Here is a 16,884-nt window from a genome sequence, read left to right as displayed (position 1 = left end):
GTCCCTAACCATCTGTCCAGCATCCCATCGTTTATAGCAGCTTAACCTTGCAGCAGTCATTTGGTAAGAGGTAAGAGCCGTGATAGACATATGGCTCTAAACTTTATTAGATCTTTTTTTACCTGAACCACAACATTTTATTTATTTAGAAAATGCAAGTAAAAAGAGAAGAAAGAAAATATTTTTCAGTGTCAGTGCCAATCACTAGTGAGAGCTAATCACAGGAAAACTGTACAGTTCAAATATGTGGCCAATGGATTGGTACATCTCTAACAATAATATTTTTTCATTATGTTGCTGGTCATGTTAGCATAACATGACCAGCTAACATGGTCATGTTAGCTGACAGAGGGGAGTTGTGCAGGTCAAAAACCAGAATTCACAGAGTCCTTCCACTGACAGCCGAGAGCCTGAACTGCTACAGATAGTCCATCCAAAGCTGTGGCGACTGGCTAGGATTGAGGTCAGAGGTGAGATGTCTGAAGGGGGTCAGGTAAAAAAAAAAAGAAAAAAGATTTGACTTCAAAGCTGCAAAGCTTGCATACCTGCCATATGACCGACATATGAAATGTACCAACGTAGATGCTCGTGCTGGGATGGTGTCGTATTTTAGATGTTTGCAGGTGAGAACTGAGGCGGCAGTGTGCTCGTTCCAAGAAAAAAACCTGACATGCTCCGTAAATGGAGCGCCCAGAGGGAGGTCAACCATTAATCTCATCAGGACTGAGGAGTCAAAGCAGATTCCTGACTGCTGCTCTCACTCAGAGAACCTGACATGTCTCATGGCTTATGTCCAGTTACCATCAACCTGCAGCTTCGCACAGCGTCTTGTGTATTTAAAGCACAAAAGCTTTGTGGTCAGTTTGGCTAAGATACATTCTCTGATACTAAATTAATACATGGAATAGCAAGTCTGAGGCAGATGTGGTCCATCTATCTAGGGCTGCTATATTTACATAAGTGCAAGGCCATCCTTTATTAAGAGTTGCCTCACTTTTTTTTTTTTTTTTACAGCACATTTATCAGGGAGCTCCTAGGTTTCATGTTGTCTGTTTACTCTGGTGTTCGTAACTTGTCCTAACATGTCTGGTGTCTGCTTTTAGTAACTCATTAAAAACCTAGCAGAGACCTGTAATTGCTTTGCATTTACAGTACTGTCCTCTTCCCCCTGAATCTCATCTTCAGTAATCCTCTTTCCTTCCAAGCTCAGCACAGAGTTGCGTAATGTCAGAAACTGATCATGTTTTCTTGCACACCGCATGCCAGATTTATCTCATTCATTCTTTTCTTTAAGCATTCTGACATGGTTTTTTTTTTTTGTTTTGTTTTGTTGCCTGGAGAAGGTCTTGTGATAATTTTTTTCCAGATGACAAAAAAATGGTTGGAGTGCAGCTCAAAGACATCAGTTATTCTCCACAAACAACAAAAGGTGGAGTTGCCTGATGTTGCTCATCAGATTCCATGATGCGTCAAGAACTTTCTTGATTGACGCATTGCTGTGACAATCAGCTTGACCCGAAACACCTACTCTGTTGACGTCTGAGCGATCCCGGGCCTGCGTACACAGAGATGCAGAGGAGATTTTTCATCTGGTCTGATCATATTATCCAAATAGTGAGGCGTGTTTTGAGATTCAAGGGGCACTGGGAGGGATGGTGACTATTTTATTTGTACAAAGAGCATTTCAAGAGAGGAGCATGAATGGAAACAAACACTCTGTCCAAGTCAGGAAGCTATCTGAGCCACAGAAAGATCACAAGATCCCTGAAGGTACATGGCTTATAGGAGTATTGTTTTAAAAGCAAAAGTTCAAAATGATTATTTAAAAAAGTGAGCAATGGGCTCTATAATATGGAGTACTGTTAAAAATCTCTACGCTTTTCTTCTACTATCTAGATTTTATTAAATAAGAGAATTTCTTTTTATTTTTTTACTGAAACTTATATGGGTCAAGTCAAACCAGTATTATTATCACACACACAAAAAAGACTAATTACAAAATATAGTTTTCAAACAATCTCACTGAGTGAAGGAGATAATCACTCTGTCCAGATGCAGAAGAATAATTAGGCTCTAAACTGATGTATAGAATTTGCAAAAACTACTGAGTCTTTTATCTCACTCTTTTATTGCAGAATTGTCTTAATTCAGCCATATTAAAGTAATTTTTTTTTTTAGCAGGAATGTCTCATTTAAGGTGATGCCACTGCATCTCATTCCGATTTTATTCCAGACTTTGACAAGGCCGCTCAAAAATCTTCATGTTGTTTTGTTTTTGAGACATTCAGAGGTGGACCTTATCGATGTGCTATGGATAATCATCCTGATGCATAACTTAAGTTCACTTGAACTTAAGAGCAGGAACAGCCGGCCGGACACTATCCTTTGGGGTTTTATGCTATAAAGCTAAATTTATCAAGATGAACAAAGCCTCTGACAATCCCCCTACCGCCGTCACACCTGACTGTTGCTACGTTCTTCTGTTTGTTTTACATCAGTTGTGATGGGACACATACATTCCAAAAAGTTCCATGTCTAAACTTATCAGTTCACAGATAACTTTTCCAAAGGTCTTGGGGATTATCAAGATTTATTTATTTTTTTTTCGTCAGATGTGAGCGAGGCCTCTGTGTTATTTTTTGGCAGCAGTAGTTTTCTGCTCGAAACTCCCTCGTAGATGTCTTATTGCTGAATTATGAGCAGTGTTAAGTGAAGCCCGCAGTGCTTTAGATGTTCTTCTGAATGAGTCATTGATGGAGTAATTTTGGCAGGCTGAATACTCCAGGGAAAGTCCACCACTATTTCATGTTTTCTCCAAAATGTGGTAATTTCTTGTAGTGGTTTAATTGGACTTTACAAAGCCGTTCATAATACTTTCAAGACCTTTCTTGAGATCTTTTAGCTTGCATTATGCTGACACATTATTATAACACTGCTATTGAAAAACATGCAATAAAAAAATAAATGCCTGCTTGAAACCTAAGAATTTCTCAGTTGATGTCAAAATGTCTCCTCCGGGAGCAGCAGTGCACCAAATCAATAACCAACAATCTGCCATGTGAGATCCCTGCACGTCCACAAATTATCAGCTCTGATTTAGACACTGCTTCCACTAATCATTCATTAGTGGAAACAGTGTTTCATGTTCAATAAATGGCACAGCAGCATCATAGGCCAGACTGGCCATGTTTTGTCACTTTTAGGCAGCTGTAAAAGTCCCAAACCAGAGCTGGGCACTTTTAAACCAGAACCATCTGTGAAGGGTCAATAATAATATCCACTATAACAGGACACTTTTACAGCTTATGCTTACAACACAGAGTATTTCTGGTGGTAATAAAATATGCAATTTTAAATAAATATTTTCTTGTGTCACATTTACAAAGGTCCAAAAGAATTTTTTTAAAGCATTTTTGCACCACACATAAAACACTGTCATGTTCCAACTGCTTCAGATGAATCCAGAAACCCACAACCCTAATTACTTTAACAGATTGTGAGCTAAATCACCCAAACTACTGCTGGGAGAGTACAGGCCTCTGCAAGTCCATGAAAATCCATATTTGGTTTTAAAACTATGTGCCTTCTGGTTGGTTTCTGTTACTAGAAACCTTACAAAAGACTTGACAATATAGAAGCATTTTGAACTACCATTTTTTGAATTGTTAAAGCATATTGTTGCAAATGTTCCCACAACTTTCCTTTTAAAAATCCAGTCGTTGCTGTAGTTCTAAAGTCTTGTGTGCACAAACAGATTTGGGATTTATGTTAAAACCAAGGGAATACGTTTCTACGGGCAACCATTGCTTTTCTTTCATTAGATAATGGGTCATGGAGGAACCAGGTCCAGGAGGAAAATCCTCTCCCAGTGACTCTCCAGATTAATCTGGAGGATCTCAAAGCATCCACAAACCCTCCTCTGGGTCTGCCTTGGTTCCTTCTCCTAATGGGATGTGCTGGGAAAGTGTGATCTTTACCAAAATAAAGGTTAAGTTGAAAAGAAACTTAAATAATAATTATTTAATCGGGTTAACCCAACCCAATCTTCCTCTTCAGTGTTATTCAGTTTTGTTTCATATAAGAGGCGGATTAAGTTAAACTCTATAGAAAATGGCCAATTGACCAAATATTTTACACAACTAAAGCTAAATATCCATTTGAACCGGTTTCTTTATGAGGTAGCATCGTCAAACAATTAAGGTCATGACCTGATGGCTGGACATTCTCTTTCATATTTTTCCAGCAACAGAGCAGAATTCAGATCCATCAATTTCGGCAGGTTTTCCACATCCAGGTGAAGCAAAGTATCCCTAGACAATCACACTACCACCACCACCCACTGGTGTCATTCTTTTTCAGAAAGGATGAGTTAGCTTTATGAAAGGAAGCACATTATCCCAACTGTCTGTCTCATCAGTTCACAACGTATTTTCTGAAGTATTGAGGTTTGTCAAGAAATATTTTTGGCAAATCTGAGATGGGTCTTTGCTTTCTTTCGGTCAACAGTGATTCCCTTTAAATGAGGTCTCAGTGTGTGAAACTGAACCAGAAAATGAGTTTAAGCACATGATTTAACAAAGAGGGAAGTATTTTCCATATAGCCAGGTTGGCTTTAAGATCTAATACATTAGATCTTAATAAAAATAATAAGATGCTTTGTGTATTTACACACTTGTTTGATAATCTGAAAGGTGTCTGTTGAAAATTTAACTTTTTCATGATATTGTATAAATAAATTGCAGAAGCTATACTAAAACTGAATTTCCACTAGCACCTGTTCATTTTTAAAATATGTTAAAATAAGACAAAACTAACTTAAAGGTAACGTTTCAGCAAGATATAGGAGCTCATTTGTAAGTCAAACAGTAAAATTGTTTATTGAGACCATTTTCAAGTAATATAGTAATAATAATGGAATAATAATAATAATGCAAGTTTGTCCTTTTTGTTTGTCCCCCCCCAAACACACACACACACACGCACACACACACACACACGAAGAGGGGAACAGGTTTCTCACTTAGTTTGATGTGGAAAACTTGTAGAAGTAATGGATAATAAACTTGTTGAGAACAAAAATGATCAAATTAAAGCCCACAGTGTTTAAATCAATAATCATCAAGGGGACTGTTAGTCTTTTTCTTGTCGCCTATTTCTTCAACGCATTGTTTGCCACAGGCACGTGTAAGTTCAGTAAAATATCTGTGAATTAATAATAATGATTCAGTTTAATCACATAACTTTCCCCCTGGATTGCGGTTTTTGTTTCTTCAACAGGCGGATTGCGTTATGCTTTGTAGAAAGCTGCCATTCGACTGAGATCAGACCATGGGAGCATCAGAGTTGTTTTGGCCTGGAAGTTGTTTTGGCCTCAGGCTCTGCAACCAGAAAGAAGTGAGGAAGCTTTCATCTCAGTCATATTCTGTCATATTACTTTCTCTTGTTCAAAGTGAGAAAAGATCTGAGCATGATTTAAAATTCTTTCCAATAATCCCTAGGAGAACTCTTATTTCTTATGAGCGTCAAAGAAAATTGAAATGCTCCACCTCTAAAAAAAAAAAAAAGTCTGGTCAACATCTTATTTGCAGTGCACTTCAGGCCTGACTGCAGGAGGTGGACGGAGCCTCGTGTTACACTGACAAACAAGGATGTGCTATCGAGTGCCAATGGCAAGCAGGACCGGATATAGTTTACGAGTTGACAGCGTTCGAGTGGTGGCCATGTCACAGGAAGGTAACAGCATGAAAGATTTATGAATCCTGGACTCTTTACTCAACAGTTTGTTTTCAATAAAGACTCTCACTGAAAATGTATTTTTAAGCTGGAAAAGGGAGAACTGAGTTTAGAAACCCGCAATGCAAAATGAACGTGAACTAAAACTGCTTCATTTACTTTTGCGGGGGTGGGGGGGAGGGGGGCTTTAAAGAGGGTGGTGGGTACACTAATTTATCTGTTTTCTGTTGACAGAGAAAACATAAAGCAGTGTTTGCAGATAGCTAATGAAGGGAACCCAAACCATTTTTAAATAAACTCTTCACCCTGGATCTTACATGGTACCTTTGTGCACGTTCACTCTGTTAACACCTCTGTCCTGCACACTTCGACACACACGGCCGCTTCAGAAATGACCAGAAGTAACCTCTGCATGAAGGTCCCTCTTTCCCTCCTTACCAACAGAGCCTGGGCAGCTATTAAAGCTTGAGGTCGTTTGGTTTGTTCAGGAAGCAGGACTGCAGTGTAACCACATGTTTTCACCAAACTAATGGCTGCACAGCAACACACAGTTAAAGACAACAAAAAACAAGATGTTCTAAAGTTTGCTGGGAAAATTATCTAAATGCACTTTGTGCTGTGTAGCACAACTAATTAGTTATTATGACAGAGAAAATCATGCTTTCAGTTTACATCTAACTAATACTGAATTTATATCAGTTTCCAGAGAGGAAACATTTTTAATAACAAGAAGCACTTTAACAGGAATTTAAGTAAATTGTACAATATCCGTAAACACAGATGCAAAAAAAGGGACTCTTGCAAAAGAAATTACTTTACTGAATATACTAGGTCATGAGTTCACCGCCTGAATAAATCAAAACTATTCATTCTAATGAACCACAGCTGCAGAAGTTAAAACACCAGGTATATTTGTTTATACCTTAAATTGCTGCAATTGTTTCAAAAACCAGTCAGGTTGGATAGATGGATGAACAAACAAAAAGAAGATGGAAGAAGAGTCAAGTAAATACATAGATGGACAGATGGACACGAAGATGGATGGAACAGCAAGACAGAGAAGAAAGTTTGGAAAAAAAATTTCCACAGTGCTCCATTTTCAGGAAAATATTTAAATCAACCACATGATAGAGCTGCATGATATAAGAAAATGTTAGTAAATATTGTGATGACACTATCAGTTGCAGTATATCCCTATTTTCTTCCTCCCTCTGAGATATTCAGTTTTTTTTGGCAATGTTATTCGTTCCTGGTGTCCAACTGGCTAAATAAAAATAACATTAAATAATAAATAAAATTGTGTGTAAAATTCAAGTTCATGTACTAAGTACATTCTAAGTGTACAAACAATCCTTTACAATATGAATACTTCATCCGGATATTGCGATGGTGACATATTTGCAACATTGTGCAGCCTTACTCTAAAGTTTTCCAGACTATGTTGAAACTCTGCAAACTAAATTATGGATAAATCAACGTAGCAGAAAAATACTCGAAAAGTGCTTATCAAGAAAACACTTTGTTCTTCCACAATTATAGTCAGTCTCCTCTCCGTCAGTGTTCCAACTCTTAAAATTCAAATCGACTCTTAAAGGCCCTGTTTCTCGCTTCTATGTTTTAATACATTTGGTTAAATCTGGAATATAAAACACTTGCAAATTATATACATCCTTTATAGCTCCACTGCCAACCAGGTGATGTTCAAATACAAAGTCTTAAATTAGACGTGCTAACATTTTAAGTCTCGTCTCTCACAAGGGGACATGCAATTAACCTCCAGTTAAGCACTTAAAGTGTGTTAGGGATGGTCTGTATAAAGAACAGTTTTGTTATGCATATAAAAACCTGGCTGGAAAAGCTCATCTGAGAACTGAACGTAGATGTAAAACAGATCAAGTGTGTGTGCTCCTCTCAAATAAAAGGCCAGTGTGATTGGAGAGAAAGACACGGATCCAGATGCAATTTTAAAAGGCTCCAAAGGGATAAGCTTTGATACAAGACACACGCTTTTCCATTTGTAGAACATGAAGCTCAGCAGGCGGTGGAAAGCTCTCAACAAACCTGGACAGCTTACGGAAATCTCTCTGGCATAAAGAATTGATTGACTGTGAGAACCCAAATAAAAGCAGTGACTCGGCTCAGATCCTTTGGCACCAGAAATCTTTGTTGCACTGACAAAAAAATCTTTTTAGACACGGTCAGACCATGCATCCATATATATGTGTATATACATTTATATACATACATGTCCACAGAAACACACACCAGCTCTACATAAACAAGCCAGGGCCTTACTTGCAATGTGTTCATATTTAATATTCCAGATTTTTCAAAACAATATTTTGTCCACATCTTAAACCTCACAAAAGTGTTCAAACCCCTTTAGCTCGTTCACATTGTGTCACAGTAGAGCCAACACGAAAATGCATTTCGTTGGGGTTTTATGTGACAGACTGACACACCGTACTGCAGAATTGAGAAGAGGAACAAAAATCCATACAATAATTTATCAGGAGCAAACTGCTCAGCAGTGAGCTACACTAAACCATATGTTACGGAGACGTAGCGTAAACCTGCAACAACACCTTCCGTTGTCATTACAAACACGCCAAATACCTTCAGGCCAAAACAGTACTGAAGGAACTGTGCTTGTTTCTTCAGTACCCACCCAAAGTCAGACATTGACACACTATCAAAGACAGCCAATGAAGCACTGTTATCACGACTCGGCACCAAATACACTTGAATTGATACTGGCAAGTCATATCTTGCAGTGTGCGCATATGGAGTACAGTACCAGTTTTATAGGTGACCCGATGCAGCCTTCTTTCTAAGAGTAGCAGTTCTAATCCAAACAAACAGGCTTCGGGTCAAAGTGACGTGCTGCCAAGTGCAGATGTAGGCTATCGTTTGTGAGCCCTCTTAACTGCACCTTACAGAGCATGGCTTGGCTCTGATAAAGTCAGTCTTGCTGCTCTGTGGGCCCTAGAAGGAAAGACAGTGGTGATGTTGGCTGCAGTCGGGCTGATAGGACGCCTGTGAGTGAACACTGGCCACTTTCAGATAAAGGATACACAGGTCGGTTTGTGCTTTAAAACGCTGGCAAACAAAGAAGCAGCATAAATCAAGGGCTTGGGTTAAACTAGCTTTAGCAATCATTGTTTGAGCTCATAACTCTGTGCACAAACTGAGACGCAGCGAGATAAAGTGGGGCTTTATAAAGCTGTAACACTTCAAGGAGTTTTCAAATTTGAAGTGAAGACAGAGCAGCTTCCAGTTCCACTTTTACAGCTTCATAGATGGCTGCAGCTCCCTAAATGTTTTACCGCAACACCCTCCTTTGATTTTGTGCTCAGACTACTGTGCTTCCTAGAAACCAGTGGCATTTAGACATGGAAAGGAAAATAGAGACAAGAAGTCACTTTTATTACAGCTTAATTAAATTATGATTTATGTCATCACATTGGTTGTAACTGAAAAATGGTGACCACAAAAACAGAGTTATTAAATTTCATTGTTTAATCTGTCACATATCAAATTCAAGCCAAAGCAGTTTTGAGGTTTACCATAAAAACTGATCTTGTTTACATTCAAGACCCTTTTGCCTTGTGTGTATTGTAAATTTGTGTTTATAACCGGCAAGCCATACTGGATAACTGCATAGTGTGCCAGTCTCGTTTGACTGTTAATTTGCAAACTGAGGGGGAAATTCTGAAATTTTTTATTCTTTCCCATTTACTCTTTTGCCAAATAAAATAAAAAATACAAATCTAAGAGCGTCAGCAGTTTCTAGCATCAATCAGAATTATATTAATATTTACAATCAAGAAAATAAACTCTCAGAGTTTGTGAATGGTGTTAGCTGCTAATAAAAGTGATTTAAAAACTGTTATATCATCACCCATGTATGATTTACCATCTTCTGACTGAAATAGTAATCTCATAATTTCTTCTTCTGGGGTTTCTAACTCTAACCTCCTTTAAAATGAAATTATGTAATCCTTTTGACTTAATCAATGTTGGGATCCAGCTTAACTGCAGAGCTTTGTAATATCGACTGCTCTCTCTCACAGTGTAGCATCAACCCTGATATCAAAACATATCAATGCATCTCATCACAAACCCTAAAGTACCTAAAGACCCCTGTACATTAATGAGACAATATAAGACTTACAGCAAATACAAGCTTATTCCAGTCAAATATTAAATTCGACTAAGTTGTTATTTATGTTTTATTGGATCTTGTAGTTAGTTATTTTAAAACTTGAAATATGGCGTACCTCTACATTTTTGGGTCACCTCTGAACTGGAGCAAAAAATAATGTCAGTTCTGTGTTTTGTGAAAACCTTTATACCGTGCATCTCTCCAAACAGAAATGACAAATAATTTAACAATTGTCCTCTTGAACATTTGCTACTTAATGTTAACACAAAAAAAAGCCTTAAATAATGTATTTCAGCTGAAGTCTCATGTTGGCTTTGCAGTTTTTGTCCTTAGAATTCTGAATGATGCTTGCCCAAAGTTTGTTTACTTATTCATCCTGCTGAACTTACAGGTGGCTATGGTGAAGTTTGATAGGATGGAGCCTGACTAAAGAATGTGAGTTGGTATGGGCTTAAAAGTGAAACGTGAGACGACACAAGTGTCTGGTGCAAAGTGGGGGAGCACGCTGGAAGCCGCTGCCCTTGAATGAGAACAGGTATTGTGCAACTGATTCCCTTCAGAAGGGCTCACCAACAAGGATTTGCGCTTGAATGCTCTCATTCTTATTGGTTATTCAGTAGCTCATATGGCTGGTGCATCCAGTCATCAGAGTGGTAACACATATGAGCTTTATGCTCTGTATTTCATCAAGAACCAGCAGTCAGCTTATTAAACTTGGTTTAAAGCGAACATCAAAGCAGCACTCTGGTAGTTTTTGCACCACAACCCAATGAATGCATGTGTGAAAGAGAAAGGGAGCAAACAACAGCTCATTCATATTTTATCACTTCTGCATTTCCTTCAAAAGCTCAGACTAGGTTTCCTTTATGTCAGTATGGTTCCTGGGAACCTGCCACATGGACATATCACCCCTCTTTTTTTTGCTTCATTTCTTTTAATAGCCGCACCAGACTCTAATTATGTGTTCATGTGGCTACGTTCTCAAGTTTTTAATTTCCTCATGGTTATAGATTTCTAAATTATAGCAAAATGTTTGACCTGAAAATATTACCGGTACATCAATGTCAACATACTCTGCAAAGGCTGCAAAGAATGTAGAGGGAATATTAAACTGAATTAATAAATCAGCATTTAAAGTGATAAGGCGTGCGTACAGGATGAGGGAGATAGGAGATTTTAAAAAATGTAAATAAAAAACAGTGGCTGTATATCTGGAGTCTAGTGCGATGGACTGCAGATTAAACATATGATTAAACATATCCAAATGCAGGTATTTCAATCCCCTCATGCTGTCATCTTTTGAAGACCTCTGACACAAAGTTAATTCATTCCTCAAAAACTTGCTGTGTAGAGAAAACATGTTAAGTATATACAATGCATTCTCTTTAAATACGCGAGACATTTTGTTACTTCACTATCATAAATAGTTTTTCATTTGTATGGGATATTATGTGACAGACCAACACAAATTAGTGCAGAGAGGGAAGAAATTATTATATTTTATAAAGTCTGAAAAGTGTGCATACATATTAAGTCCCATTTACTTTGATGACCCTTAACAAAAACTAAAAAAAAAAAAAAAATCTAATTCAGCTATTAGAGTTCATCTGATTAGTAAACAACATCTACGTGTGTAATTTGATATCAGTCTAATATGAGGACTCTATGAAGGCCTTAGGGGTTTGTTAGACAGCGTTAGTGAACACATAACATCATGAAGACGAGAAAACGCAGCAGACAGGCCAGAGGAAAAAATTAGAAAAATTTAACAACATCCCAAACTTTAAACATCCTTCTTTCTTTATTGCTTATTTGCATAGGGAGAAGTGTTAAGTACAAAACACTATAACATTTATGGCCTTAACTAACTAGGAATGCACATCCCCACTGGGACCTTTAACAACGTGAACAGTTTAAAAGACAATAAAACATCGTAGCAAAATAAAATGTCTTACATAACATAAATCCTAAATTTATAACAAAAGCAGACCACAATGAAACAGGAGTCATCTTGGAACCATTAGGGACTGTCTAGTAAGCATGACTGAACACCTGATCTTCTTTAAGAAATGGCTTCAGTCTTAATATAAAAGTGGAATCAGTTTCCAGTCCTCTACATGAGTCGTTATACATATTAACGACTCGTGTTTGACCTAAAGCCGTTTTACGCGAAGGTACCTTACAGTTCATGCACCATAAATTACTGAAGAGAAACCACAAGATCACTTACTTTCAAACATTTTAAAATTAATGATGTACATTAAACTTTGTTTTCTTAAATTTCATCGAATTCAGTTTTTTGAGAACATGTGAATTTTGAAATCTAACTGGTTTTCTGTCCAAAATTTTAATCGCTGAATTATATGTCATCTTTAATGGTTGTGGATGTTGCTTGAGATCAGGTCGCTTCACAGTGACTTTAATGGGATTGAAACATATACTGTAAAATGGTTTCTTGCAAAAAAGGAAATGAAATACCAAATTAGTCTGAATGTATATTGGTTTCCTTTTGCAAGTCTGCCCACTTTTGTAACATGTCTTTCAAAGTTTAGATGAGAATCCAAAATTCTCATTTTATCCATTGACATTGTTCCACTTCACAAAATTGGCCTTTGTAGGAGCGTGACAAGAAAAAGCCACTGTTAATATAACCCCAAAAAAAGTGCCGCTTTTAGTTTCACATAAGCATTGAGGACACAACAAACACATGGAGGAATGTGATCTGATCGGACAAGACCAGAAATCAACACCGACACTGAACATCACCCTGAAGGCACCACGTCTATGGTGAAGCATGGTGTGGTGGCAGCACTATGTTGTGAGAAAGCTTCTGGTTTGTCACATAAAATGGTGGTAGAATTGACTTCTAAGGACTTCTAAGAGGCAATGTGTCGTTTGAAAACAATGTCCAAAATAAGTCATTGAGATTCATTCAGACAGCCTGGCTTACATTTGATTTATATTGATATTATAGAAAGCAGAGAAAGTAACAGATTAATTGTATCCTTGGTTGTAATTCGTAACTCCAAACAGTGTTATAAATTCTAAGTTAACTGTTTATAGGCCTGATAAGGGTTTCATGGGGCTGTGAATGGTGATAAATAAAGCTTATAGGAGCCTTTCCTTCAGAAGGTGGGTTGTTTCCAATCGCAATAGTAAAGTTTTTCTCTATTTTCCTGAGCTGTGACAAGAAGCTGCATCCAACATATGGTCCTAGCCCAGCTATGGGTGTCACGTCACGGAAGAATCTAAATGTTTTGTTTACTTATTGTGTGCAAGCACAAAAAGTTCAAGTGGACACCGCCCAGACAAACCTGCATTCTATCTTACTGTGTTGACAGTACACTGAAGAACACCTGTGTATTATCTAATATATATATATATATATATATATATATATATATATATATATATATATATATATATATATATATATATATATATATATATATAAACATAGATAGATAACTTTGTGTAAGTGGGAATCAAGCAAAGTAGATGCGATTTAAAACCCTGTTAAATACCCAAACAGCAGATCTGAACTTCCTGCAGATTAGATCTCCGCCTCTGTTGCACATATTTAAAGGAGCTTAAGGCGTTCCTAGTAGAGTTGTGATGACGCATCTCTGACTGCTGCCCCATCAACATTCGGGGAGAGACTGTGTTTAGCCACCAACAGCAGAGCTTGCCGTGTTTCCCTTTAAGCATCGGGGTGCACACATGGCGCAGGACGGGGCGGCGATTTCTGTAAAGAAGCGCCACCGCAGCTAAAGTCTATCTATTTGAGGTTAACTTATCACAACAGTAACCATATCAACAGCCGCAACCCCTAAGCTTATTAGCAGTGATTAAGAAGCTTAACTGGACTCATGTCTCGAGTGAAGAGATGAAACAAAAAAAGGTTGGTTGCAAAAAATGGTTTGTGGCCAATAGATCAGTTACAAAATATAAACTTTGGCTTTTCTCTACCCAAAGTAGAGAAAACTTTGGGTACTGAAAGTTAGGCGTGTGCATTATTTCAATAACAGGTGTAGAGTCAAATGAATGAGTAAAACAGAGCAGGAAGAGAATATTTTCTAGTGACTTTACAGCCTAAAAAACATTCTGTGATCCTGTAGGTGAGACCTTGGGGCTTGAGGGTAGATTTATGTCCCTCCCACAAAATGAGCACCCAGCAACCTTCTGCACAGCTAAAATACAAATTCCACCTCCCTCGCCAGGCCTTTTGATATTCTAAAATAACTTGCAGCCTGTGCTCTCAAATAGCAAACAATAGCAGAAAGCATGCAGTTAACTCAGTGTTGGTGCCTACCGAGGCTAACAGGTCTGCCAGACACTAACACTGCCGAGGGTCAAGCACAAAGGCAAATGTTAAGGGTGGAGTTAAAGCTTAAACCCTTAAATCCACCACGGCTCTATCACACCATGAGTAAGAGGAGAGGCAGCTGTTGCCCAGGCTGTTTTGGATCCTGCATGCTAAACTTTAACACCTCTACATGTTTTTACAGCGGCCTTCCTTCTCGGTTTGTGTTCGCCTGCTCCAGCAGCCCACAGAGCACGAAAACACAATCGAGACCTCGCGAGATGGAAGCGTAACAAACGGCTCATCTGTCACATGCGAACAGCGCACAACAGCCCGTCCGAGCTGCATATAAAATGCTCCACATGAAGTGGACCTCGGCGCCAGGTTTTTAATGAAAAAAAGGGATTAGAGAGAAAGAGGAGAGGATAATGCTATAAGGAGTGGTTCAGTTGGAACGGACTGTTAACAGGATGACCTGGGTTACCGTGTCAGGCCCTCTACATGAGGAAACGCAAGGTCGGTAAGGAATAACACACACCAGATTAGCTGCTTCGCGTTAGGAAGTGGAGCACAGTGAGCTGGAAAGTGGGGAAAATCTCACAAAGTCTTGCAAAAATATTCTAAAGGTTTGGACTTTTCTTTACATTTATTCACTTTAGAACCTCACGCAGAGTGTATTGCATGGGAATTTCTAGTCATGCATGAACACAAAGTAGTGCACAATGGCAAAGTGGCAGTGATGCCTGGATTTCAGTTTCTCAGGAATAAAATCAGAAAATTTTGATGTGCATTTGCATTCACTCCCCTTTACTCTGATGTCCCTGCCCTGACTCTGGAGGAGCAGGAGCAATCCATAGCACAGGCGGGAACATTTGATGTCAGAGAAAGTCACACACTCCTCAGATGCCCTTTGTGGAAGAGTCTTTCCACAAGCCATGTAAGGGGTGTTGTAAACATGAGGAATAAGGTTCTCTGGACAGAGGAGACCACAGTTAAACCTTTTCACCTATATGCAAAAATCAAGAGGAACTGGACAGCTGGCCAAAGTCCATGGGAAGGTAGGGAGGCCTTAAATAAGGTGTCAGTCATGGAATAAAAGCTGTTGAGAATTGAGAAGATGGGAAAGACCTCAAAACTGATTTCCATAGATTACCTCCATCCAATCTGACTGAGCTTGACGGAAAGAAAAATAAATAAATAAATAAATAAATAAAAACCTCTAGTCTCTAGATACAAAATGCTGGAGGAGGTCCTGTGACATATTTTACTCTCGGAGTTCGAACACAAACGCATACCACAATTTTCATATTTTAGTTTATAAAACGTGGTATTATTTTTTTGCCCCCTTCATAATTATGCACTGCTTCCTGTCGATCCTTTAAGATCCAAGGCAAACACACTGAAGTTTGTCACTCCAGCATGTAGCATGAGGAGGGGGCGTGTATTACTGGGTTCTGAAGTCTAGGAATGGACGTCTTACACGTCGTTTAGAATAAATACAAAGATAAATATTACTTTAATCGTTGAAGTGAAATTGTGAACTATAGGCGCACCTACCTGTAGCTCACACCATGCCACCTCCACCGTTGTTTCCGTGTCCAAACCTTTATACACAGTCTTGAAGGAACCCCTTCCGATCTCTATGTTGAATTTGAGATATCTCCCATCGGGTGAGGTTGCCACCGCTTTGGTCTCCACGTCCTCCTTCTCCTCCTGCTCCCACTGGGTGTCAAAGGTGATGCGGGACAGGACCTTGTTTTGTCTGTTCTGAAGCTCGTTGTCAGAGTCCGAGCTGGCATCGTGAGCTTTGGATCTGCGCTCCGAGGGCCAGTTTCCTCCCACCGCGTCGGGCTCCTGGCTGCCTGAGGGCGCGTCGGTGCTGGCGTCCAGGCTGGAGACGGGAGACAGCTGCTGCGGGGACTCGTCCGCTTTTTCCTCCTCTACTCTGGACTCTGCGAGCGACAGGATATTTTCAGCCGACCAGGACAGTGCTTTGGAGAGGGCGCTGCTGTATAGGGGAGAATCAATGTCCATGGTGATTTTCTGCAGGCAATAAGAGTTCCTCCGCGCGTTCAAGCCGTGCGTCCTGAGCACCGTGCGGGAGAAGCAGTCGTCCGTCATGTCCACTGAGAGGCCTGGAAAGCCGCGTCCTGGGATCTCAACCTGTGCGTGAGACATTGTGGCCACTGCTACACCTTCCAGATTTAGAGCCTAAATGTGGAAATGACATTTAACACATTTGGACGAAGCTGAATTAGTACATTCAGGTTTCAGGTCATATTTCAGTGGCAAAACACAAGCTATGGCTAAATATTAAACATGAATGACTAATTGATGACTAAATATAACTTCTTTGAGAAAAAAAGAGAAGTATGCACAAATTTGTTTTATACTTACTCGTGTGTGTAAAGACGTCTCCCATAAAAGCGACGCGCAAATTAACGCACCGTTAAAGTCTCCATTAGTTCTCCTTTTCTTTCTTTTTCAACCTCTTGTCTTTCCAAAGACCTGAAGATATAACCTCCTGTGAAAGGACGAAGCAGCCAATATCAACAAGACTCTAGTGGGCTGTGCGCCCTGATCTCTCCAGCTCCGCCCACCGCTGCTTCTGACGCGCAAAGAAATCCATCCAGAGGGAACGGATACATTGTGGCCTTAAGAAAATGTGGTACATAAATAAATT

The 16,884-nt window shown here is 39.1% G+C and overlaps 1 protein-coding gene across 2 annotated transcripts in view; it reads right to left on the bottom strand.

Annotated features, from left to right (window-relative positions):
- wnk4a (WNK lysine deficient protein kinase 4a) overlaps positions 1-16,755 on the bottom strand; it is a 48,041-nt gene extending 31,286 nt beyond the window's left edge. For both annotated transcript variants that reach the window (XM_044103035.1, XM_044103036.1), the window contains exons 1-2: positions 16,599-16,755; positions 15,759-16,412 (exon numbers count right to left, since the gene is read on the bottom strand). In XM_044103035.1, the coding sequence (XP_043958970.1) occupies positions 15,759-16,379 (621 nt within the window). In that variant the 5' untranslated portion in view covers positions 16,380-16,412; positions 16,599-16,755. The remainder of the gene's footprint in view (positions 1-15,758; positions 16,413-16,598) is intronic.
- Between the last annotated feature and the right edge of the window lie 129 nt (positions 16,756-16,884).

The sequence above is a fragment of the Gambusia affinis genome, linkage group LG20 (genome assembly GCF_019740435.1).
Source record: "Gambusia affinis linkage group LG20, SWU_Gaff_1.0, whole genome shotgun sequence".
NCBI classification, from domain to species: domain Eukaryota; kingdom Metazoa; phylum Chordata; class Actinopteri; order Cyprinodontiformes; family Poeciliidae; genus Gambusia; species Gambusia affinis.
Note: the sequence above shows the minus strand (reverse complement) of the source record. Positions and strands in the feature narration are given on the sequence as shown.